The sequence below is a fragment of the Taudactylus pleione genome, unplaced genomic scaffold, assembly GCF_031769625.1.
Source record: "Taudactylus pleione unplaced genomic scaffold, aTauple2 ptg001579l, whole genome shotgun sequence".
Lineage (NCBI taxonomy): Eukaryota > Metazoa > Chordata > Amphibia > Anura > Myobatrachidae > Taudactylus > Taudactylus pleione.
The window spans coordinates 400,205-427,548 of NW_028285976.1; the positions used below are offsets into that span (position 1 = coordinate 400,205).

At 49.2% G+C, this 27,344-nt stretch overlaps 1 protein-coding gene across 1 annotated transcript in view; it reads right to left on the reverse strand.

Moving 5' to 3' along the window:
• Positions 1 to 22,487, reverse strand: part of DUSP10 (dual specificity phosphatase 10) — a 60,939-nt gene extending 38,452 nt beyond the window's left edge. The window contains exons 1-2 of the mRNA XM_088464105.1: positions 22,366 to 22,487; positions 20,350 to 21,192 (exon numbers count right to left, since the gene is read on the reverse strand). Coding sequence (XP_088320231.1) covers positions 20,350 to 21,154 — 805 coding nt within the window. The 5' untranslated portion in view covers positions 21,155 to 21,192; positions 22,366 to 22,487. The remainder of the gene's footprint in view (positions 1 to 20,349; positions 21,193 to 22,365) is intronic.
• Between the last annotated feature and the right edge of the window lie 4,857 nt (positions 22,488 to 27,344).

A 27,344-nucleotide genomic window follows, 5' to 3' on the forward strand; every position in this document is an offset into this window, starting at 1 on the left:
AGAGCAGAGAAAGGAGGGGGGAGAGATTGACACACAGGGGAGGGAAGACTGGGTGTGTAGCTGGCAGAGCAGAGAAAGGAGGGAGGAGAGATAGATACGCAGGGGCGGGAAGACTGGGTGTGTAGGTGGCAGAGCAGAGAAAGGAGGGGGGAGGGATAGATACACAGGGGCGAGAAGACTGGGTGTGTAGGTGGCAGAGCAGAGAAAGGAGAGAGGAGAGATAGATACGCAGGGGCCGGAAGACTGGGTGTGTAGCTGGCAGAGCAGAGAAAGGAGGGGGGAGAGATAGATACACAGGGGCGGGAAGACTGGGTGTGTAGGTGGCAGAGCAGAGAAAGGAGGGGGAGAGATAGATACACAGGGGCGGGAAGACTGGGTGTGTAGCTGGCAGAGCAGAGACAGGAGGGGGGAGAGATAGATACGCAGGGGAGGGAAGACTGGGTGTGTAGCTGGCAGAGCAGAGAAAGGAGGGGGGAGAGATAGATACTCAGGGGCGGGAAGACTGGGTGTGTAGCTGGCAGAGCAGAGAAAGGAGGGGGGAGAGATAGATACGCAGGGGCGGGAAGACTGGGTGTGTAGGTGGCAGAGCAGAGAAAGGAGGGGGGAGAGATAGACAGGCAGGGGCGGGAAGACTGGGTGTGTAGGTGGCAGAGCAGAGAAAGGAGGGGGGAGAGATAGACACGCAGGGGCGGGAAGACTCGGTGTGTAGGTGGCAGAGCAGAGAAAGGAGGGGGAAGGGATAGATACGCAGGGGCGGGAAGACTGTGTGTGTAGGTGGCAGAGCAGAGAAAGGAGGGGGGAGAGATTGACACACAGGGGAGGGAAGACTGGGTGTATAGCTGGCAGAGCAGAGAAAGGAGGGGGGAGAGATATATACGCAGGGGCGGGAAGACTAGTGGTGTGTAACTGGCAGAGCAGAGAAAGGAGGGAGAGAGATAGATACACAGGGGCGGGAAGACAGGGTATGTAGCTGGCAGAGCAGAGAAAGGAGGGAGGAGAGATAGATACGCAGGGGCCGGAAGACTGGGTGTGTAGGTGGCAGAGCAGAGAAAGGAGGGGGGAGAGATAGATACGCAGGGGCGGGAAGACTGGGTGTGTAGGTGGCAGAGCAGAGAAAGGAGGGGGGAGAGATAGATACGCAGGGGCGGGAAGACTGGGTGTGTAGGTGGCAGAGCAGAGAAAGGAGGGGGGAGGGATAGATACGCAGGGGCGGGAAGACTGGGTGTGTAGGTGGCAGAGCAGAGAAAGGAGGGAGGAGAGATAGATACGCAGGGGCCGGAAGACTGGGTGTGTAGCTGGCAGAGCAGAGAAAGGAGGGGGGAGAGATAGATACGCAGGGGCGGGACGACTGGGTGTGTAGCTGGCAGAGCAGAGAAAGGAGGGAGGAGAGATAGATACGCAGGGGCGGGAAGACTGGGTGTGTAGGTGGCAGAGCAGAGAAAGGAGGGGGGAGGGATAGATACACAGGGGCGGGAAGACTGGGTGTGTAGGTGGCAGAGCAGAGAAAGGAGAGAGGAGAGATAGATACGCAGGGGCCGGAAGACTGGGTGTGTAGCTGGCAGAGCAGAGAAAAGAGGGGGAGAGATAGACACGCAGGGGCGGGAAGACTAGTGGTGTGTAACTGGCAGAGCAGAGAAAGGAGGGGGAGAGATAGATACACAGGGGCGGGAAGACTGGGTGTGTAGCTGGCAGAGCAGAGAAAGGAGGGAGGAGAGATAGATAAGCAGGGGCCGGAAGACTGGGTGTGTAGCTGGCAGAGCAGAGAAAGGAGGGAGGAGAGATAGATACGCAGGGGCGGGAAGACTGGGTGTGTAGCTGGCAGAGCAGAGAAAGGAGGGAGGAGAGATAGATACGCAGGGGCGGGAAGACTGGGTGTGTAACTGGCAGAGCAGAGAAAGGAGGGGGGAGAGATAGATACGCAGGGGCGGGAAGACTGGGTGTGTAGGTGGCAGAGCAGAGAAAGGAGGGAGGAGAGATAGATACGCAGGGGAGGGAAGACTGGGTGTGTAGCTGGCAGAGCAGAGAAAGGAGGGAGGAGAGATAGACACACAGGGGCGGGAAGACTGGGAGTGTAGCTGGCAGAGCAGAGAAAGGAGGGGGGAGAGATAGATACGCAGGGGCAGGAAGACTGGGTGTGTAGCTGGCAGAGCAGAGAAAGGAGGGGGGAGAGATAGACATGCAGGGGCGGGAAGACTGGGTGTGTAGCTGGCAGAGCAGAGAAAGGAGGGGGGAGAGATAGACACGCAGGGGAGGGAAGACTGGGTGTGTAGCTGGCAGAGCAGAGAAAGGAGGGGGGAGAGATAGACACGCAGGGGCGGGAAGACTGGGTGTGTAGCTGGCAGAGCAGAGAAAGGAGGGGGGAGAGACAGACATGCAGGGGAGGGAAGACTGGGTGTGTAGCTGGCAGAGCAGAGAAAGGAGGGGGGAGAGATAGACACGCAGGGGAGGGAAGACTGGGTGTGTAGCTGGCAGAGCAGAGAAAGGAGGGGGGAGAGATAGACATGCAGGGGAGGGAAGACTGGGTGTGTAGCTGGCAGAGCAGAGAAAGGAGGGGGGAGAGATAGACACGCAGGGGAGGGAAGACTGGGTGTGTAGCTGGCAGAGCAGAGAAAGGAGGGGGGAGAGATAGACACGCAGGGGCGGGAAGACAGGGTGTGTAACTGGCAGAGCAGAGAAAGGAGGGGGGAGAGATATATACGCAGGGGAGGGAAGACTGGGTGTGTAGCTGGCAGAGCAGAGAAAGGAGGGGGGAGAGATAGACATGCAGGGGAGGGAAGACTGGGTGTGTAGCTGGTTGGGGGGGTGTTATGTGAGAGTGAGTGGTGATAGGATGAGAGGTTAGGGGGTGTGTTATGTGAGAGGGTGTAGTGATAGGATGAGAGGTTAGGGGGCGTGTTATGTGAGAGGGTGCAGTGATAGGATGAGAGGTTAGGGGGCGTGTTATGTGAGAGGGTGTAGTGATAGGATGAGAGGTTAGAGGGTGTGTTATGTGAGAGGCTGTAGTGATAGAATGAGAGGTTAGGGGGCGTGTTATGTGAGAGGGTGTGGTGATAGGATGAGAGGTTAGGGGGCGTGTTATGTGAGAGGGTGTGGTGATAGGATGAGAGGTTAGGGGGTGTGTTATGTGAGAGGGTGTGGTGATAGGATGAGAGGTTAGGGGGTGTGTTATGTGAGAGGGTGTGGTGATAGGATGAGAGGTTAGGGGGTGTGTTATGTGAGAGGGTGTGGTGATAGGATGAGAGGTTAGGGGGTGTGTTATGTGAGAGGGTGTGGTGTTAGAATGAGACATTAGGGGGCGTGTTATGTGAGAGGGTGTGGTGATAGGATGAGAGGTTAGGGGGTGTGTTATGTGAGAGGGTGCGGTGATAGGATGAGGGGTTAGGGGGCGTGTTATATGAGAGGGTGTGGTGATAGGATGAGAGGTTAGGGGCATGTTATGTGAGAGGGTGTGGTGATAGGATGAGAGGTTAGGGGCGTGTTATGTGAGAGGGTGTGGTGATAGGATGAGAGGTTAGGGGGTGTGTTATGTGAGAGGGTGTGGTGATAGGATGAGAGGTTAGGGGGTGTGTTATGTGAGAGGGTGTGGTGATAGGATGAGAGGTTAGGGGGTGTGTTATGTGAGAGGGTGTAGTGATAGGATGATGGGTTAGGGGGCGTGTTATGTGAGAGGGTGTGGTGATAGGATGAGAGGTTAGGGGGCGTGTTATGTGAGAGGGTGTGGTGATAGGATGAGGGGTTAGGGGGCGTGTTATATGAGAGGGTGTGGTGATAAGATGAGAGGTTAGGGGGCGTGTTATATGAGAGGGTGTGGTGATAGGATGAGAGGTTAGGGGGCGTGTTATGTGAGAGGGTGTGGTGATAGGATGAGAGGTTAGGGGGCGTGTTATGTGAGAGGGTGTGGTGATAGGATGAGAGGTTAGGGGGTGTGTTATGTGAGAGGGTGTGGTGATAGGATGAGAGGTTAGGGGTGTATTATGTGAGAGGGTGCAGTGATAGTATAAGAGGTTAGGGGGCATGTTATGTGAGAGGGTGCAGTGATAGGATGAGAGGTTAGGGGGCATGTTATGTGAGAGGATGTGGTGATAGGATGAGAGGTTAGGGGGTGTGTTATGTGAGAGGGTGTAGTGATAGGATGAGAGGTTAGGGGGCGTGTTATGTGAGAGGGTGTGGTGATAGGATGAGAGGTTAGGGGGCGTGTTATGTGAGAGGGTGTGGTGATAGGATGAGAGGTTAGGGGGTGTGTTATGTGAGAAGGTGTGGTGATAAGATGAGAGGTTAGGGGGCGTGTTATGTGAGAGGGTGCAGTGATAGGATAAGAGGTTAGGGGGCGTGTTATGTGAGAGGGTGTGGTGATAGGATGAGAGGTTAGGGGGTGTATTATGTGAGAGGGTGCAGTGATAGGATAAGAGGTTAGGGGGCATGTTATGTGAGAGGCTGTAGTGATAGAATGAGAGGTTAGGGGGCGTGTTATGTGAGAGGGTGTGGTGATAGGATGAGAGGTTAGGGGGCGTGTTATGTGAGAGGGTGTGGTGATAGGATGAGAGGTTAGGGGGTGTGTTATGTGAGAGGGTGTGGTGATAGGATGAGAGGTTAGGGGGTGTGTTATGTGAGAGGGTGTGGTGATAGGATGAGAGGTTAGGGGGTGTGTTATGTGAGAGGGTGTGGTGATAGGATGAGAGGTTAGGGGGTGTGTTATGTGAGAGGGTGTGGTGTTAGGATGAGACATTAGGGGGCGTGTTATGTGAGAGGGTGTGGTGATAGGATGAGAGGTTAGGGGGTGTGTTATGTGAGAGGGTGCAGTGATAGGATGAGGGGTTAGGGGCGTGTTATATGAGAGGGTGTGGTGATAGGATGAGAGGTTAGGGGCATGTTATGTGAGAGGGTGTGGTGATAGGATGAGAGGTTAGGGGCGTGTTATGTGAGAGGGTGTGGTGATAGGATGAGAGGTTAGGGGGTGTGTTATGTGAGAGGGTGTGGTGATAGGATGAGAGGTTAGGGGGTGTGTTATGTGAGAGGGTGTGGTGATAGGATGAGAGGTTAGGGGGTGTGTTATGTGAGAGGGTGTGGTGATAGGATGAGAGGTTAGGGGGTGTGTTATGTGAGAGGGTGTGGTGATAGGATGAGAGGTTAGGGGGCGTGTTATGTGAGAGGGTGTGGTGATAGGATGAGGGGTTAGGGGGCGTGTTATATGAGAGGGTGTGGTGATAAGATGAGAGGTTAGGGGGCGTGTTATATGAGAGGGTGTGGTGATAAGATGAGAGGTTAGGGGGCGTGTTATATGAGAGGGTGTGGGGAATCTTCTGTTGTAAATCTGCCTCTTTGAATTTGATCTCCCTCCCTCCCCTTTTGTGTCTTGTGTCGGCTTTATTTCATAGCAGGGAAAGACCGGCAATATTTAAGCGTCCATCTTGCAGCAGTAATAGCGGTGCGCACCCCTTCAATGCACTGGTTAGGCTGATTTCACCCTATTGGGGTCAGCGGCACCTCTCGACCGAGCAGGATGAATGGTGCATTGGCATGGGTGTCAGAGGCCGCATCACTTGCTCTGAAAGGGATAGTTGGCCCTTGCAAGTTTTAAGATCACACCTACCCTTGTCTGGGATAGTTGGCCCTCGTGAGTTGTGATATCCTTTTGCCATAAGACAAGTGGACGCTGGTTGTTTGCCGTACTTTCTTCTGCCGCCATACCTACCATTGTAACTAAATAAAGCTGACCACTTATTTTTTCAACGGCATAACTTGGTCTCGTGTGTTTATTTGAGTTAAGTTTAGTATAAGTTTATGGGTCACATCTATCATCTGACGACAGAAAGTTTATAATATTGGAACTGTGCTCTATTACACACATAGACAAGATAACATTTTATGATACAGGAACTGAGATATATCCCACAAATATACATCATTTCCTGTTATGCAGGAACTACGCTCTATCAAAAACATATACATAACCATTTGTAATACAGGAACTGGGCTCTGTGCCGCACGTACACATCATAGCCTCTATAACCCACACATACATACACTGAAGTTATAACTAGAGATGAACGGATCGGTTAGGTAAAAACCAAACACACCCGAACTTTGGGGGTTCCAAGTAGAACCGAGTCCCGGCACAGATCACTTTCAGGTTCCTAATAGAACAGAGTTTCGACTCGGGACTCCTCGCCAAGTTCGGAACTTGGATCTTAAAAACGGGACTTGTGCGTTTTGGGTTGCATTTAAGTCCCTCCCTCGTGATTTCAGGTGCTGTAAGGTGGTCATAATTGACTGGAAATGAAAGATATTGATGTTAATAATATTATAGGAACAAAAACAGCTCTAAGTTACATGATTTTAGCTGTTTTTAGTAATTTTTTAAGAAAACCGAAATGCAACCAATACACTTGAGGGTGGTTTTGCTAAAACCAAAATACGACAATGATTTAGACCTAAAACCAAAACACGACGATGATTAAGACCAAAAACCAAAACATGACGATGATTTTGAACTAAAACCAAAACACGACGATGATTTAGAACTAAAACCAAAACACGCCCATGATTTAGAACCAAAACACGATGATGATTTAGAACTAAAACCAAAACACGACGATGATTTAGAACTAAAACCAAAACACGATGATGATTTAGAACCAAAACCAAAACACAATGATGATTTAGAACTAAAACCAAAACACGACGATGATTTAGAACTAAAACCAAAACACGACGATGATTTAGAAATAAAACCAAAACACGATGATGATTTAGAACCAAAACACAATGATGATTTAGAAATAAAACCAAAACACGACGATGATTTAGAACTAAAACCAAAACACGACGATGATTTAGAACTAAAACCAAAACACGACGATGATTTAGAAATAAAACCAAAACACGATGATGATTTAGAACCAAAACACAATGATGATTTAGAAATAAAACCAAAACACGACGATGATTTAGAACTAAAACCAAAACACGACGATGATTTAGAACTAAAACCAAAACACGATGATGATTTAGAACCAAAACCAAAACACAATGATGATTTAGAACTAAAACCAAAACACGACGATGATTTAGAAATAAAACCAAAACACGATGATGATTTAGAACCAAAACACAATGATGATTTAGAACTAAAACCAAAACACGACGATGATTTAGAAATAAAACCAAAACACGATGATGATTTAGAACCAAAACACGACGATGATTTAGAACTAAAACCAAAACACGACGATGATTTAGAACTAAAACCAAAACACGACGATGATTTAGAACTAAAACCAGAACACGATGATGATTTAGAACAAAAACTAAACACGACGATGATTTAGAACCAAAACCAAACACGACCATGACTTAGAACCAAAACCAAAACACGACGATGATTTAGAACTAAAACCAAAACACCCTGGTCTGTGCAGATTTCTAGTTATAACTCACACATAATTTAGAGTAACCTTGTGTCAGCCCATATCTACTCTATAGCACATTAAAGAAGGATGAGGGTTAAATGCAGAGAGAACAGCACATCAATATCCATTAAGGTGAATGGAAATGAACTAAGTGCTAATAGAGGGTTATCCTGCTGCTCCGTACGGTGAATAATGACCTGTGCACTAGGAAAAGAGGGAGAATGATTAAATTGTGTTTAGTCATTTTGTAATCGTACCTAATAGTGCTAATGGCGTAACTGGGTCTACGGACTGATTTATCAATATCTTATCAATAGCTTCACAGTCAACTGCGCTAATCTCTGGTGCAGTCATTACACCCTCACATTTACCACAGTGTTTTCTTACTGAAAGGAGGAGGAAATATCATCTAGATTACCTGTATGCTAATATTAGCTGGAGCCAGATAAAATGCTGCGGGTTACCATCTCAAGAATATTGGAAGGCACAGCCAGATGAATGGGGGGCATACGGGACAGGGGTCCTTCTAATGGGGCCACCCAGAGCAGGTATTTAGGTCCTGATTCAGGCGATGTGAAGGATTACGCTAATGCTGCAGAAGGCGTCAGGTGTAAATCGACAGCTCGCACACTTGAGTGATCCGCAGCTGCATCTGAGGACGTAGCCATCGGATAACTTGCGAGAATATCAACCATCGCCCTCAGATTAATCAGAGGCTCATCTCAGAACGCTGGCAAGCCCTGCCCGCTTCCCGATCCCCAAACAGGATCTGGCGCAAGTGTCGTACAGATCCTGCGCATGCGCCGATCTCCTGACATCAGAGTAGTACGCAAACCATCGGATTTACGTACTAATCTGAATCAGGCTCCACATGCCATCAATGGAAAAAAATCTATATAATTTATAGCAGGTGTTGCACTCCCGCTGTTGAGGAACTACATATCCCAGCATGCCCTGCCACAGTTTCAGAATGCCTTAACTGCAGAACTGTGGCAGTGCCTGCTGGGATTTGCAGTTCCACAGCTGCTGGAGTACCATACATTGCCTTCCCCTGACTTATAATGATTAACATCCACAGCGCTGCCACACTTTGCACTTTGGGCCTGATTCAGAGGCGCTCGCTGTTTGCGAGCGCTCGCTCTGAATCAGGGTGGGGTTTTTTGCTTTTCTCCTGCCCGCTCGCTAAGCTGTGGGTGGGCACCCACAGCTTAGCGAGCGTGCTGGAGATGGTCGCGATTATCGCGACCATCGTCATTGCGAGGAGACCCTAAGGGAGGGTCTCAGCACTCGCAATGCCGGAATGCCGGAGCAGGAAGTCCACTACTGACATCACGAGTGATGTCAGTAGGGCCGCCCACAAACGGCAGGCGTTCCTTTGGGAACGCCTCCATTTGTGCAGCCACCCCCCCACCCCCACCCGCCTACGAAACGGGGCGAGCTGTCGATGAACATCGACAGCCGCCCCGTTAAGTTGTTCTCACTTGCTACCGGGCTTGCGCACGCGCCGCACGTGTGCACCGGACCACCATCGACCCGCTTGCGAGCGCTGCGCACTTGCGAGCGGGTCTGAATCAGGCCCTTTGTGCCATGATGGCACATGCTGCTGTATGATGCTCTGTGCCACCATATACTCCTCGTTGATACAGAATAGGAATGGCAAGGAAGCCCTTTTTTTTCTTCAGCTGTTATATGTGCAAAATAGACTCAAAGGCCTCTGTGACCCGTATCCTACTTCCGATATCTAGCTACCAGGTACACCAGCAATGAGCACTTACCTTTCCTGCAGATTCTCCATCTCCCAGTATATGACGTCCGCTGGCTGCTCCTATCCCCACTGCTAGATTATCTGACCCACACTGGCAGTCCTGCAGTGGAGGGGCCCCGGGCGCAGACAGAGGGCGACATATGGTGGGCCCACTGGAGATGAAGGGTCTCACGGGAAGGGTAATTTCTCAGTACTCTCATCAAAGAAAGTCTCTCAGGGACCCCAATGAACAATTTGCATGGGGGGAGGGCGCAGAAATGTAAAATGACAGCGCTGGTACTACGAGTCGCAGATTACTGGCTGTTCTCCAGATGTATTGTATGGCACAACAAAGGCGTATACGGCGTTCCACAGGATGTTATCAGCAGGGAATAATCAATAATTCATTCACACTTTCAGCAAAGGAAAGGAAAAGAATCCCACGGCCGTCTCTCGTCACTGTCGCTATGATGGCTCGGCGTATAGTACACAACACGTGCATGCTATTCCGCATCGGTAGGGTACGGTGCTGATGCTACAAGGAAGCAGTGTACAGGTATATACAGTAGATCTGCCTATCTGTCACTACGGCCGCCGTAAGTATTCCAATTATTACTGATATATAGCCTTGAGCTTTGTGTGGGGTAACTTGCCATAATGCTGGGCAGGATGCCCATACAGAGGATGCAGATTTGTACCCCCCAAATGGGGATGCAGTCAGCAAGCCGACGGTCGAAATGCCGACCACGGGCTTCCCAACTGTCAAATCCCGGCAAGATACTAATGACAGGCGTCGAAATCCCAACGCCTGTCATTAGACCTACGCCGGGAGACCGAGGCCCGGCAAACCGGTAAGCCGAAGGCAGACAGCCGCAGGAAGGGGGGGAGGGTTAGGTTTTAGGGCTCCCAGGGGGACTTAGGGGTAGGCACCCTACCCCCCCCCCGAGGGTTAGGTTTAGGCACTTAGAGGGGGGTTAGGGTTAGGCACTAGGGGGGGAGGTTAGGGTTAGGGCACGCCTAAAGGAGGGTTAGAGTTTATGGGGGGGAGTAGGGATAGTAGATACTTACCTTTGGAGCTGTCGGGATCTTCACTGCTGCCAGTCTTCTGGGATCGGGATTTGAACTGCCGGACATAGGGCCTGATTCAGACCCGGACGCAAGCGTCCGCTCGCTCGCTCTGAGCGATGTATTTCCATCTGCGCATGTGTACGGTTCTAAATATGCATGCGTCAACCAGTCTGCGCAATGTGAATTTGTACGCTCAGAAAACAATGAGTGAGCGCTACATTGAGTGACAGATAGCGCCGTTTGTGGGTGGTAACAGAGGAAGGTGCTTGTGAACGGGGGAGTGGTGCTGCGAACGCCAGCGTGTTTAATGGGAGTGCATAATTAACAAAGTAGCGTCATTGAACATGTGACTTGGTTGTTTTTACCCTGTACTGCTCGCAGTGCTAGCGGGAAGTAAGGTCTACCTCAAGCGTTGCGAGCAGCCCCGATGGCTCCCGATTAATATTACATTTCCCGGAGATGACGTGCGTTGCGAGCAGCAAGGGGATGTCTTGAAACACTTGCGAGCGCAATAAGCCCTCGCCCTCTAAGACATAGAGGCGTCCTTACACCGCCAAGAGCGAGGACATGTTTTGCATAGACGGCCCCTTTTCTGAAAGCGAGTGGCCGCAACTAGCGACCGGGTCTGAATCAGGCCCATAGGCCCGGTGGTATTTCATACCGATCCCCCCAAATGTCCCGATTCCAGTGGGGGTGGTCCTGATTTAAGAACCATGAAAAAGAGTGGGGCTTCTGGGAAGTATGTGTGTCTGTGTGTATGTTAGAGCTGACCATCGACCATCGATGTTCTGATGGCGATGTTAACTAGTTTTCCCATCGATGGGAGGCCAATGAAAGAGGCAGAGTCCCAATGGCTAATGCCGGCCGAAGTCTGCGCAAACGTGGTTTCTGTTACTTAGATTGTCCCAATTCAGCCTGGAGAAATGTTGGGAAGCGCCCATACCAGCCGGGGAAGAGCAGATAGAGAACCATGGAGAGAGAGCGAGATTTCCTCGCTCTTGGTGTTCTGCCGTCTATCTTCTCAGGAATAATAAAGCTGCCACTGATTCACCTTTCACCATCAGCAGGGACTGAGGGCATTTAAGCCACTGCTGCCAATTACAGGATCAGTTGGAGAGAGATAAAGTGGAAGGAGATATAGGACCTGATTCAGACCCTCTCGCTAGGAAGCGTTCGCTCGTAGCTGCCGATGGTTCGCATTGTCCACATGTGTACAAATCGCAGAGATTGGGAAGCGTAAGCTCGCTGCGCATTGACAGCCTAGCAGAGTGAGTGACAGGAGAGGCCGTTTGTGGGTGGTGACAGGGACCGGCCGCTAGAAACGGGGGAGTGGAGGTGCGAACGCAGGCGTGCCCGAGCGTCTTAACACCGTTTCAGAGGCGTGCATAATTAAGACGCAGAGTCATAGTACACGTCACCTGGCTGAATTTTACACTGAAGTGATCGCAGTGCTTGCAGTAGGGTATAGTCAACCACAAGCGCTGCGTTCGCTTCCGATGGTACCCGATGTGCCGATGGTTGCATACACTTCCTGGAGATGATGTGCGCAAGTTGGCGTCTTAAGACAGGCTGGTGGGCGTCTGCATACACAGGGTGATCGTACGCCAAGACATGGTGGGCATGCTTATGCCTTGTGCAAACGCCTGCCTTGCCGTTGCTTAGCCGAATTTGCATACGAATGGGGCAAGCGAACGCATCTAGCGAGCGGGTCTGAATGAGCTCCAAAGTACCAAACAATCAGCTCCTAACTGTCATTTTTCAAACACAGGCTGTAGTATGACAGCTAAGAGCTGGTTGGTACGTTATCTCCGTCCACGTTATCTCTCTCCAAGGCTTAGTACATAAACCCTCAGTTGCGTACAATTCGGGTTATAACGGTAGCGACGGTTTGCTAGTACCTCAATGGTTCTGACGAATTTCGCCGCTAATTGAATCTGCCTCTCTAAAGCTGACTGGCGGCCTCGATTGCCGTGCGCCACGCTGGGAATAATGCCTGAAAATCAGCCAATCAGCTCTGAGAGCTGCCGACAACAGCAGCCACTTCACCTATAATATCCCATGTTACACCTAACACCACAAACTGCGTAAATAACCTGCAAAACATAATGTGTGTGTGCCCAGAACGTCACTGCGGCAGTGCCATGAACTGGAGCAGTCATTTCACCCCGGTGGTTTGGGCAATCTCTGATCACTCTCCCTCCTCTGTGATCCTGACGTACGGAAACGCTGCCGAGCTGCCTGTCTGAGAAGCAGGACCAAACATGGAGCGTGTGGAAACAGGTGGGGGATGGGGGGTTTAAACTTGGACTGGCAGGCTAGCAACCAGTGTTTATCAACACGAAAACAGGGGGATCAGTTGTCTCAGCAATAAATTATGACTGAATTGCAAGAGAGCAAAAATACATCACCCAAAAATAAAGCAGGCGGGCGCGCAGCTTCCCAGAAGCACGCAGACTGTACCCCATGCTGGAGAAGGTATACCTTGCTTTGTTTGAACATAAGTCTCCGGGTCAAGTTTAGGGCAGGACGGAAACTCGGTCTGGCTTCCAGAGAGAGCGAGGGAGAGATTCTGTTGATCTTTTACAGGCAGTGGTTACAGCTTGGAACGTATACTGTATATACGAAGAGGTGCTCTGTCCTTATGCACACTCTGACCGCGGGGGGGGGGGGGGGGGAGGGGGATACAGGCAGACCATCCATCTCCTGCAGAGGGAGAAATCATTCCAAACATGGTGCACAGCCTTAATCGGTCCTAAACCGGGCAGCCGCAGAGTGAAAACCCGCCCTGTGACAGCCTTGCGTCTGAACCTGTGATGTCATGAGGGCAGGGGCGCCGGGACCAGGACGAAGGTGAGAGCCCACAAGGCGGTGACCGTGCTGCCCACCAGGCCCGGAGCCTTGAGAGGCAACAACGCTCGCCCACCCCTGGTTACTGCACTGGCCATAAACTACGAAAATGGCCAGTCACTGAACTACAAATGTCACCATGTGCAGACACCAGGCTAAGGCAGAAACCAGACATAGGCAACTTGTGGCATGACAGCTGCTGTGGTACTACAAGTCATGCAGCAATAAGGAGTCTATTTACTAAGCCTTAGATAGAGAGAAAGCTGATAGAGATAAGGGGGGTATCCACTAGTGGATTTTAGCAAGCGATTGCATGATAACGACGTCGGGCATGTTTTGGTCGAAAGCAACCAGTGATGCGCGTGCACACTGGTCGCTTCCGACATACGAAATCGCCCGTACATGCTGGTCAACCTGACAATCCCGTCAGGTTCAGCATGTGCGGGGATGAGGGATGTGCCTGGACTGAACGAGTGAACGTTCCATGTAGGCACATCAGTAGCTATACAAACGCTAGCACGATTGCAACGTCGTAATCCTGCTCTCGTTTGTATATCTAGTAGTGGATACCTGCCTAGAACGTACCAGCGAATCAGCTCCTAACTGTCATTTTTCAAACACAGCCTGTGACATGGCAGTTAGGAGCTGATTGGCTGGTACCTTATCTCCATCTAAGGCTTAGTAAATAGACCCCTAAGTCACAGTATGCCCTCCCAGTCTTCGTCCTCTGTCATCTGTTCATAGGGAACACTGGCGCCTCTTTCCATTACGCGTATGAGCATATAAGGGGGCGCACAATGGTAACATACTGCATAAAAACACAACTTTTATAGTAGCAAACACGTACATCTAAATTTCCAAATACAAGTATTTCACCAGATCGTCAATCCCCACAAGTATTTTTTTGTGATAAATACCCTGAGAAGTTTTCGGAGAGTGCTCATGAGGACAAAGCTTTCCTGCAAGCTCCTTGCAATATATTCATATATCGCATTACGAATCCTGGCTGAATTTATCAATTCACACCCGCATATGAGATGGGGATTGTAATAAATAAGACCCATAGTGAGCAGGGAGGCTTTGGTACATCCCTCTGAGCTCTGTCTGCTCTGTGTCATAAAAAAAAAAACCCGTCTCCTCCCCTCTCTGCCATCACAAGACATGAAGAGAGATTTTAAAAAGGACATAATAATTTGTAGGAGGATCACTAATGCCCCTTTCACACTGCCAGAAAATAACCTAGGTTATTTCACATGAACGCGCAGCAACCCGGGTTACAGTGTAGTGTGAAAGGGCCCCGGGTCGAGCGACCCAGCATTTCAACCTGGGTAACCAGCAGGGTTCGCAGTGCAGTGTGAACGGGTAACAAGCATCGAGGCGACCCGGGTCCAGTTCACTGCATAGGAAAAGCCAGTGAGATCATCTCCAAGTGCCAGCTCAGCAGCGATGGCGATGACGTCATCGACCCGGCATTATTGCCAGGTCGGGCCGCCTGTCTGAAAGGGGTTTCAGCCGGGTCGCAAAGAGATCGAAGTGTTTACAAATTCCGGGTGCAACCCGGCAATTGCGATGTGAAAGGGGTATGAAACAATACTGTATTCGTTCTGAAAACATTTTTCTGGCATTTAGCTCAGAGGAGAAGAAACTTCAGTAAGAACCAGACAAACCTTTCACGCCAGCAAAGTTTCCCCTCTATATGTAAATCTAAATGATTGATAAAGTGCCCTCATGGTATTTAGAAGCCAGAAGTGACATTTTACAATCCGAGCTGCCTGATGCTTTTCTACAGCGTGCAACTTTGTATCCACCTGAGATACTTTAAAGCCAAATTTTCCTATAGATAAATAAATGAACGGGGTCAATTCAATTACTCGCATCTACGAGCAAGCGTAGTGACACTTATGGTACCGCCGAGCTCGTGGATTTTTGTTCACAGCCACATAGGGCATACAAAACTCCACGAGTCTGGGGCGCGATTGACCCGCTAGGAAGGGCGAGTTGCGGTGCTGTTTGCGGCGTGGAAACGCGGTTACAGCGGAAATTCGCTTAGCAGGAACCCAGCTTAGCAGCCGCAGCACTGCGCTGTTGTTACACAGCCACCGGGTTACCACAGATATTTCAGCGGATCGTGGCATCAAAGCGTTTTCATTTTATTTTATGTGGTGAACCAGATTTTATAATATATTACAATATTATATAAATGTTGTGAACTTCCAACAGCACTTTTGTAAGGTATCCCTAAGCCACCTAACGCTGATATTTTCACTATGTCGACAAGTTATATGTCGACAATTTTTTACCATTTTGACACTATAGCTGACGACATTATGAAAATCGCCATGGTGAACGTCCATTTGCTGACTGCACAACAATAGTACGGGGAGTGGACTTTATGGTACAAACAATTTCATACGTGACTATTCTCTCGGAATGTCCCGGATCCTGCCTAATTCCCTCGAAGTGGGCGGGGCGTGGGCATGATGACGTAATTCACTGCAAATTTACGGCAGGCTTCATTTGTAAACACTGTACTTAGGCACATTGGGCCTAATTCAGCGCAATTTCTCACACTGCGCTTGTGCCTCAAGGTGGACAATCGCATCTTTGCGCATCAGCCAGACAGCCACATGGGTGACAACAGAGACTTAGGACCTCATTCAGAGGCGGTCGCTCGGGAGCGATCGGTCGCACCCAAAGTGACCGAGAATATGCAAAACGAGCGCTCAATTGCAAAGCACATCGTAAGCGCAGAAACACCCACAACAATGAAAGCACACCTGCTATCTCTACGGCCTAATTCAGAGTCGGTCGCAGGCGGCAACCTACGTCAGCACGATTAACACCTGTTACATTGTTAATTGCCTACAAACATTGGTTGAGGCAGTAACCATCGCCAGCACTCGCAATGCTTAAGGTAGACCCTGGGCTGCCCTTAGCACTGCGAGCAGTAGCGTCGTTATTGCAACGAGATGATGCGTGTGATGACTCACTCAGTAATATATGCACGCCCTTAAAACACCCCTTTTAATGTCAACCACGTCTGCGTCCGCACCACCACACCCCTGTTCACAAGCACCTTCCCCTGTAACCACCCACAAACGGCACGAAATGTCAATCACAGCTACGACCTCGTAGAGACTAGCGAGCAAGAGGATTGCGGTCGGGAAGACAGGCTTGCGCATGCGCACTGCCAGGTACACACATGCGCAGTTGAAAAAAACATTGCTCGCTACGTCCAATCGCTCCGTGCGACCGCCTCTGAATGAGGTCCTTAGGGCCTGATTCAGAGGCGCACGTTATTTGTGTGCGCTCGCTCTGAATCAGGGCGTCCCTTTTTATTAAAAAATTTCCAGCCTCCAGGCTGCTCACACAGCTTGTGCGAGCAGCCTGGCGATGGTCGCGATTATCGCAACCATCGGCATTGAGAGGAGACCCTTGTTGTAGGGTCTCAGCACTCGTAATGCCAAGTGGACTTCCAGCTCTAATAGAGCAGGAAGTCCACTACTGACATCACGAGTGATGTCAGCAGGGCCACCCACAAACGGCAGGCGTTCCTTCGGGAACGCCTCCGTTTGTCCAGCCACCCCCCCTACCCGCCTACAAAACGGGGCGAGCTGTCGATCAACATCAACAGCCGCCCCGTTTTGCTGCCAGCTCCGGAGCGAGTGAAGGTGTCACTCGCTCTGGGGCTCGCGCACGTCACACGTGCGCACTGGGCCACCATCGACCCACTTGTGAGCGCTATGCGCTCGCGAGCGGGTCTGAATCAGGCCCCTAGCGTAAGCTTGCCATGGGCGTATGGAAAAAATAGCGGTTTATTTAGAGCCAAGCTTACACAAAGTTCCGGCAATTTCCAAAATACCCTTTGCACCCAGGACGGGCATGCTGCAGATACGCGCTGATAGAGATGGCGGCTGACCTCACAAGCTGATGTATAGGGGAAATGCTCTACAAGAATATCTGTGACTTTTCCACAATTTATTTTTGAAGAAATAATAATTTATTTATATATATTTTACATTTTTTTTAATAATCATTCTACTACAAATGTAGATCTTTTCTATTTGCTAGTTATAGAAAATGAAAGGCGTGTGTCTGTGTAAGGTCGAGGTGCCATCTCTATAGTATGCTATACATATAATTAGCAGTGTTTGGTTTAGAAACAGCTTTCACTAGAGATTACTGTGTAACTTATTTTTCTTTGCAAGCTTCAGTGGAGGATATGACAGCACCGACTATGGCAAGACACTGTCAAGCCCTTGTCCCTGTGTCACTAAATTGGACTGACTCGCTCTCTGAAACTAAAGCAGACGCTGTTATATTTAGCCTCCGAGGCCTCAGCGTCCAATAAAGTTCACAACCACTAAAAAGTTATTGTGCAGCTGTAAAAACGGATTATTATTAAACAAACTTTAGCACTGACACGATTTCAAATGTTTTTTTTTTTACTGGAGGAAAATTAAAATCTGCTACATAAACAATGGCGTCCGGCGTGGTACACAGAAGCGGAGCGTATAGCGAAATCTCATTTCAGTCTGACCCCTGGACCCCGTCATCTATAAGTGTCTGAGTAATGGTACATTTTGAACGCTTTGTACAATTACCGACTGTGACTTTTGGCTTTTGCCTTCAGTCGCTCTCAGCGGGCATCAAAGCGTGCAGCGTTGACCCTGTGCGGAAGGACAGCTATTTCTGACCGCTGAGGGCACCTGAGGTGGCATTTGCTCGAAAAAAATGACATCTTGCCAGATCTCTGGAAGGAGAAAATCCCAAATGGAGCAGAAATGACACGTATTAGTGCCGGGCACCGGGCAGACTCTGGCTTTAACCATTTCACTGCCAAGTTGCTGTGCCATGCTTGAAATTCTAAAGGCAGATGCATTTGCAGACATATCTTTGAGGATAAGCACCCCTAAGTTGAACTAGTATACATGAGTTCAATCTATATATATATATATATATATATATATATATATATATGTGTGTGTTTATATATACAATATATACCTATTGCAGCAATGGTGCTATGGTGCCCATTTATTAATTATTGGGTTTGAGACCTAATAATTATAATTTCTTATTGTGGAAATAAATTATATACCGCCGGGATGTATTAAATATACATGCAGGGGCTCTGTCACCTGAATGTATGAAAGTAATGCAATCACTCTACATTCAGTTTCCGGGCAAGCCACGCTACAATGCATGTGTGGTTTGCTGACCACGCATGTGCGAGCAGAGAGTGCCGGGAAGTTTTGCAGAGCGTAGCCTATAGACTACATTCGCTAACGCTATCTAAAAATGGCATTAGCTAACGGCGGCCACGCTTGGAAATTCGTCAATTAAGAAACCCTCATAGACACTTAAGGGGGATGGTTCCGGGTTTGAAAACATAGATCACAGCAGATATCGCCCGCTAGATACATTCAGGGGATATTTAATATTTGGGGGTACCAGTGTGTATCCCACAAATATTCTATAATAAATAGCCCCTTATGTGTTTTCTTTTTCTGAAAAGAGGACGTGGTTGTACACTTGCTTGTTACGTGATGGGTATGTGCAGGTGAGGTCAGCGCGTGCGCATAGCGCACTTACCCGGCCAGGAAAGACAAATATGGCTGCCAGTCAAACACACACACATCAAACTCGTTCACGTGAAGGTCACATGATCTAGGGTCAGGCTACGTAGCTTCCACTGCCGCAGTCTCCGTCCTTCCCAGTGTTATGTACAGAGCAGGAAGCCTCTGTGGCTGTATGATTAGAGGGGGATAAGCAGAGTGAGCACAGAGGGGTGTTCCAACACCTCTCTGCTCTCTATATCATGTGCCATATGACTGTGGTTGCCATGGCAGACACATTACTCTGGGCAAACCATGTAGAACTATAAATCATTATTAGCTGCCTGATAAAATCAAACCAAGGAAAATGCTTATTATTTCATAGCCTGCCCAATGATTTCTGTAGATACAGGTAATATATAGACCGTTCAATAATGCACTATGCAGAATCCGATATATTACCAACACAATATATTGATGAGTGTGGGTACAAATTTAACAGGAAATACAAACTAAAAAATAAAATATTGCATTAGATCACTGACCTTGATAAATCCCTACAAATAGAGAACAAAAACTTTGCTTACAGGGGCGGATTCTTTTCAGTAAACAGTAAGTAATACATTTGGACAGGAGTCTTTCTGTGTGGAGAATATTATTTGTATACATGATTCCATATACTGATATAAACAGGAGATCCCACATATAAACCATATCCTTGTCCTGCATTGTTTTGCACTGTAAGTTGATGTTTTCTTGTTTGTTTATGTACTATGTAAGACGCAGTGGAACCCTTGTGGCGCCATATAAATAAAGGATAATAATAATTAGTTACTTTGCAAAAGTTAAATCATCTACAATGCACAAACAACAACAACGCCTCCAGAGGCCAAATGGTCATGAACAAACTGCCCAGACACCAAACAATGGGTTGTATTTGATTACAAAGAGCAAAAGAGTGCAAAAACCCATATCAACCAATCAGATATCAGCTTTTAGCTTTCTAGTCTAGTCAGACTTATAAAAGATGACATCTAATTGGCTGCTACAGATTACAGCACTCCATTTTATTTTTGCACATTTTCATTAAATAAGTCCAAACAAAACACCTCAGAATTACCCAGCTGTAATACATACAGCATGTGACACATATAACACCTATAACAACAGTACTGCAAACCCGCAGGGTGCACTGACCTGTAACCACCAGCCAGCACTTACCATTGGCTGGTCTAGAGCAAGATAAACCAATAAATGAGAGTCTGGTTGGTGTATACGGGGTCCTGCTCTATACACGATTACATCTATTATCATTTATAATAAGTTATCCAAATGTTTTTAACACAAGTGTTTATAACATTCCAGGAGGATATAAACTGATTCAACAAAGACGATTACGTTTATTTTCATCCTATACTTTGTCACACACTGGACATATCCTGTGAATGATGTCCTATATATATTACATTATATATACCTCTTATGGTCTTAGGAGCAAAGCAAAAAACAAAATCAAGTAACTTTGCACCTGGAACAAACCATGTTGCAATGCCAGAGGTGCACATACATTTATTTATTTATTTTTGCATGCAGGGGCTTTTGCAAACAAACATTAAACACACTGTAGTTAACTAATAAACTGCCAGCAAAGGGGTTAAAGTGACCTATGCGTGCGTCAATACTAAGTGCAGACACCAGAACTTGTATTGCTCCATACGTTTACCTTTCAGCACCAAAGGTTCCTTTCCTTCCCTTCTCAGTGACTCCAAAACCGTATGGAGCGGCTGGGAGGGGATCACCCGGCTCGGTTCATTGGTATTGTCATCGTAAACGATTATCTCTTTGGAAAAGATCCTCTTGAAGGAGTCTTTGCCTTCCCTGCATGATATTAAATCCAGCACCGTTATTTTTCCCTGCTGTAGCCTCCTCCTGCTGATCTTATCAGAGCAATTAATATGAACTGCCCCCTGGATATGGCTTTTGTTGTACTCCATGAAGGGTCTGCAGTCAATGATCACAGGCCCCTGGTTCGGGAGGTGGGTCTTGCTGCATTTTGCTATCTTTTTGGCCAAATCATTGGGATAGATGATCTTTATGTTGGCAAACTGTTTGGCGTTACTAGACACTGGGCTGCTAATGCCGCCAGATGGACTCAACGTGCCACTGTTCTCATTGCTGTTGACCATTTGGTTGGGGGGGCAAGAGGTGGAGGGTCCGGCAACGCTGCTGGTTATGGTGGTGCTGCTGATGGCCTGGATCTGACTGTCCTTTTCATAGGCGGCCACACTGCAACAACTTCCACCACTACATCCGCAACCCAGAGAGCGAGTCGAGCTGTTGGAAGAGGGCATATACGTCAGATTAGTCGCGGTTAGGGACGCTACACTTGCGCTGAGTAGGGACTTACAGCTGCCACTCACTGAGGCTGAGTCAGGGTAGGTAGAGTCTATGCAGAGGGTAAGCTCTTGTGGTCTCACGGGTCTGGATAGTGCCACAATAACCCTGTCGTCTAGAGGAGACGGAGGCATGAGGAATCTCCCGGCACTGCCAATCCAAGTTCAATGAGCTGTAGAGCAGAAGGGACACATCAGAGCGAGAACTCCCCAATCACTCTACCAAGGACTGTAATAAATATGTCTGCGATGAAGGTCTGCAAAGCCTGTACGACCTTATCCCACGTCAGATAAATAATATTATTTCATGGTAAAAGTTCTGTTACAGCAAAGAGACGGTGTTATGCACGGTTAATGTCCCTTACACACGCCTGGCGATAAGAAATGTCATGAGGATTTTTATGGTGAGGATACAAAGCTGCTAAAAATATCGTCGGTGGACGTGAACATACAGCCCAGCGACCAGGTCTGGAGTACGGCTAACCCATGATAAATCCTCACCCCCTCGCCAGCTACATACATTCATACTGACCTGTTAAATATTAGCCAGTAATGAGCTGTGTGTCTAGGTCTGCAGTGTTGTTCTGCTAAGCTGCACCCACCAGAGGAAGACTTTTCCCAGTAACCCTAAATGTACTAAGGAGGAGCAACCGTCTATTATACAGATGGGAAATGTGTGCATATTATTTACTGAAAGTTAGGATCCGCAGACATCCAAACAGGCATCAGTCTGTACCCTGAAGTCACTGCCAGCCCTGTGCCTCCACACTGTATACATTACATTACCTCCCTTATGGCACCCTGACCATGAACCCTCTATGTATGGCACATTAGAGTATATGTATTAGCATGCACACAAGATTCATGTTATCCCAGCCAGCCAGCCAGGCACCAGTTATGTTCCCAGTGATCCCAGCCAGGCAGCAGTTATGTTCCCAGTGATCCCAGTCAAAAGTAAGCATGACAACATCCGCATCCAATGCAGCAGCAGCCCTGCTCCTGGTGATAACAATGCAGATGCTATATATCTTTGTTACAAAAATAACAATTAATAATATTGCATGAACCCAGAAGTGAAGCCCTGCCCTCACCCCATGCCCAAGTCTCTGAGGCTGCCAGGTAAGAGAGGGCAATGTGCAGGCAGGATGCAGGAGGGTGCTGCTCAACCCCACTCTATTGCAGCAGCAGCAGCATGCTCACCCCACAGACACAGCACACACCCCCTGTCTGGGGCATCCAGAGAGGGAAGGTAACATGCAGCAGTTCTGAAATGCCCAGTGGTGCTGATCATCAGGTGCTCTGGGCAGGTAGAGCACCCCCCCAGTTTCCCCATTGCAGACACTTACTGTGCTGAGCAGTGTCCCCCCCAGCTCCTGGATCTCCTCCTCCAGCTACTGATTCATCTGCCCAGCTCCCATTCACCTGGATCCATTCATCTGCAGCGCTGTTACTTTCTTTCTGCACGGAGTAATGAAAGATTCCAAATGGGCGTGCCTCCGGGTGATTGACACAAGACTAGAGCAGAGGGGGCGTGGCGTCGCGGACTCTCAGCGCGGCCGGATAGGCTGGGGTTCCGAGGGGCGTGGCTAACTGGTGGGTCATCTCACAGTACAGTATGAATGTAACACGGCAGCTGATGTCATTGGCAGCCAATCAGAGGCCGCCTGTGTGTCCCCAGGCTCAGTCATTCAGTCTCACACTCACAGCCAGTCAGACACTGTACTACTATGTACTATGCCTGGTGCTGGGGTCCCTCACTGAGGAGATGGTCACACAGGCTCAGTCCCCCAAACACTGTACTACTATGTACTATGCCTGGTGCTGGGGTCTCTCACTGAGGAGATGGTCACACAGGCTCAGTCCCCCAAACACTGTACTACTATGTACTATGCCTGGTGCTGGGGTCCCTCACTGAGGAGATGGTCACACAGGCTCAGTCCCCCAAACACTGTACTACTATGTACTATGCCTGGTGCTGGGGTCTCTCACTGAGGAGATGGTCACACAGGCTCAGTCCCCCAAACACTGTACTACTATGTACTATGCCTGTTGCTGGCGTCCCTCACTGAGGAGATGGTCACACAGGCTCAGTCCCCCAGCACTGTACTACTATGTACTATGCCTGGTGCTGGGGTCCCTCACTGAGGAGATGGTCACACAGGCTCAGTCCCTCAGCACTGTACTACTATGTACTATGCCTGGTGCTGGCGTCCCTCACTGAGGAGATGGTCACACAGGCTCAGTCCCCCAGACACTGTAACTACTATGTACTATGCCTGGTGCTGGGGTCTCTCACTGAGGAGATGGTCACACAGGCTCAGTCCCTCAGCACTGTACTACTATGTACTATGCCTGGTGCTGGGGTCTCTCACTGAGGAGATGGTCACACAGGCTCAGTCCCTCAGCACTGTACTACTATGTACTATGCCTGGTGCTGGCGTCCCTCACTGAGGAGATGGTCACACAGGCTCAGTCCCCCAGCACTGTACTACTATGTACTATGCCTGGTGCTGGGGTCCCTCACTGAGGAGATGGTCACACAGGCTCAGTCCCTCAGCACTGTACTACTATGTACTATGCCTGGTGCTGGCGTCCCTCACTGAGGAGATGGTCACACAGGCTCAGTCCCCCAGACACTGTACTACTATGTACTATGCCTGGTGCTGGGGTCTCTCACTGAGGAGATGGTCACACAGGCTCAGTCCCTCAGCACTGTACTACTATGTACTATGCCTGGTGCTGGGGTCTCTCACTGAGGAGATGGTCACACAGGCTCAGTCCCTCAGCACTGTACTACTATGTACTATGCCTGGTGCTGGCGTCCCTCACTGAGGAGATGGTCACACAGGCTCAGTCCCCCAGCACTGTACTACTATGTACTATGCCTGGTGCTGGGGTCCCTCACTGAGGAGATGGTCACACAGGCTCAGTCCCTCAGCACTGTACTACTATGTACTATGCCTGGTGCTGGCGTCCCTCACTGAGGAGATGGTCACACAGGCTCAGTCCCCCAGACACTGTACTACTATGTACTATGCCTGGAGCTGGGGTCCCTCACTGAGGAGATGGTCACACAGGCTAAGTCCCTCAGACACTGTACTACTATGTACTATGCCTGGTGCTGGGGTCTCTCACTGAGGAGATGGTCACACAGGCTCAGTCCCTCAGCACTGTACTACTATGTACTATGCCTGGTGCTGGCGTCCCTCACTGAGGAGATGGTCACACAGGCTCAGTCCCCCAGCACTGTACTACTATGTACTATGCCTGGTGCTGGGGTCCCTCACTGAGGAGATGGTCACACAGGCTCAGTCCCCCAAACACTGTACTACTATGTACTATGCCTGGTGCTGGCGTCCCTCACTGAGGAGATGGTCACACAGGCTCAGTCCCCCAGCACTGTACTACTATGTACTATGCCTGGTGCTGGGGTCCCTCACTGAGGAGATGGTCACACAGGCTCAGTCCCCCAGACACTGTACTACTATGTACTATGCCTGGTGCTGGGGTCCCTCATTGAGGAGATGGTCACACAGGCTCAGTCCCTCAGACACTGTACTACTATGTACTATGCCTGGTGCTGGGGTCCCTCACTGAGGAGATGGTCACACAGGCTCAGTCCCTCAGACACTGTACTACTATGTACTATGCCTGGTGCTGGCGTCCCTCACTGAGGAGATGGTCACACAGGCTCAGTCCCTCAGACACTGTACTACTATGTATTATGCCTGGTGCTGGCGTCCCTCACTGAGGAGATGGTCAAACAGGCTCAGTCCCTCAGACACTGTACTACTATGTACTATGAGGAGATGGTCACACAGGCTCAGTCCCCCAGACACTGTACTACTATGTACTATGCCTGGTGCTGGTGTCCCTCACTGAGGAGATGGTCACACAGACTCAGTCCCTCAGACACTGTACTACTATGTACTATGCCTGGTGCTGGCGTCCCTCACTGAGGAGATGGTCACACAGGCTCAGTCCCTCAGACACTGTACTACTATGTACTATGCCTGGTGCTGGCGTCCCTCACTGAGGAGATGGTCACACAGGCTCAGTCCCTCAGACACTGTACTACTATGTACTATGCCTGGTGCTGGCGTCCCTCACTGAGGAGATGGTCACACAGGCTCAGTCCCCCAGACACTGTACTACTATGTACTATGCCTGGTGCTGGGGTCCCTCACTGAGGAGATGGTCACACAGGCTCAGTCCCTCAGACACTGTACTACTATGTACTATGCCTGGTGCTGGGGTCCCTCACTGAGGAGATGGTCACACAGGCTCAGTCCCTCAGACACTGTACTATGGGCCTGATTCATCATGGAATGCAATAGCGATTACGCACGCGGTCTCACTGCGATAGTATGCTAATTCATTGTGATCGCTATGCCATCGCAGCACAACCTAAGGACGCCCACTTTACCTTACACACATCTGTAATGTTTAGCAAGACTGCGAAACCATCGGTAACATGGAGTACCATCGCAGCCTCACACACACTTGCACAGGCTCTGACCTTACTCAGGAATTCCACTCACACTATCAGGCCTCAGGCTGCGTAGGGCATCGCAGTGGATAATTTATGCACGGTCCTGCAATGGCGTTCAAACTCACTGACACGCCTGGCCTGCATTTCGCCGACCACCCCCCACCCCCACCCCGTCACCACCCACAAACAGCACTCTGCGATGGGTCTGCATGGTCACTGCGATCGATGTCCCGATCACAGTGGTTGGTCAATTGCGATTGGTAATGAATCAGGCCCAATGTTACATAGGGCTAATTCAGCAGAAGACGGAATTGCAAATGCAGCAGGAAGTGTTTTACACCCCCTGTATTACACCCCCTGTATTACACCCCCCGTACTACACCCCCTGTATTACACCCTCTGTATTACACCTACTGTATGACACCCCCTGTATTACACCTACTGTATGACACCCCCTGTATGACACCCCCTGTATGACACCTCCTGTACTACACCCCCTGTATTACACCCCCTGTATTACACTCCGTGCTGCATTTGCGATCACAGCACTATGACCGAGGTCACAGGCTGGGATAACCATCGCGACAGTCCGTAAACATCAGCTTGCACAGGTTGGCCGGCTTACGAGGCCAGGATGCTGCGTCCGCGGATGCAGCCCCTGGACTTGCCGCTCCAAGAAAATGGGGCTAACGATCCTCCTTTATTGTCAGGAACGCCGGCCGCCCCCACACAATAATTTATTTGTATTGATTCTGAGCACTGATGACAGCAGTTGCGTTTGGTTAGTATTGCTACAAAATAATAAAGTAATAAGTTGTTTAAAGAACTTTGGGCCTGATTCAGCAAGGAAGGCAGTTACTAAAACGCACGCAATCGGCCAATTGTAAATCGACCGATTGTTGTGTACTGCACATGCGTGTGCATCGCAGTGTGTGTGCGTGAACCAGCCATTGCGATCGGGACTGCGATCGAAGTGACTACGCAGACCCATCGCAGAGTGATTGACAGGAAGTGCCTTTTGTGGGTGGTGACGGGGGTGGTCTGCCGAACGCAGGCGTGCCAGTGCGTTTGAACTCCGTTACAGGCGTTCATAAATTAACCACTGCAATGTCGTACACAGCCTGAGTACTCATAGTGTGCGCTGAAGTTAGCAATTTCTGAGTAAGGTCAGGGCTTGTGCAAGTGTGCGCGAGGCTGCGATGGTACTCGATTGTACCGATGGTTTTGCAGTATTGCTAAACATTACGGATGCGTGTAAGGTAAAGTGGGCGTCCTTATTTAGTGTGTTCCGTAGTGAATCAGGCCCTTTGTTACAGTTACAGTATATGGATTCATTTATAATATCCTAATATAACTCCTGAGAAATCTTTATATCCTACAACAGTGTCACTGATGTTATATGTTACAGGGGTACTGCTTTTCTGAACATGGGAATACTGGGTTATACTGTACTATTTAGAAATGGGGACACTGAAACTGAGCTATATGATATTGAGGACACACCAGTGCTAACTTATCATTTCTTCAGAACACAACTTTACCATGTTATTTGCTATTTAGAACACAGGAATGCTGATCTATCTACTATTCAGAAGAACATAGGACTAGTGAGCTATCTACTATTCAGAACATGGGAGTACTGAGCTATCTACTATTCAGAAAATGTGAGTACTGAGATATGTACTATTCAGAACAAGGGAGTACTGAGCTCTCTACTAATACGAACATGGGAGTACTGAGCTATCTACTATTCAGAACATGGGACTACTGAGCTCTCTACTATTCAGAACATGGGAGTATTGAACTCTCTACTATTCAGAACATGGGAGTATT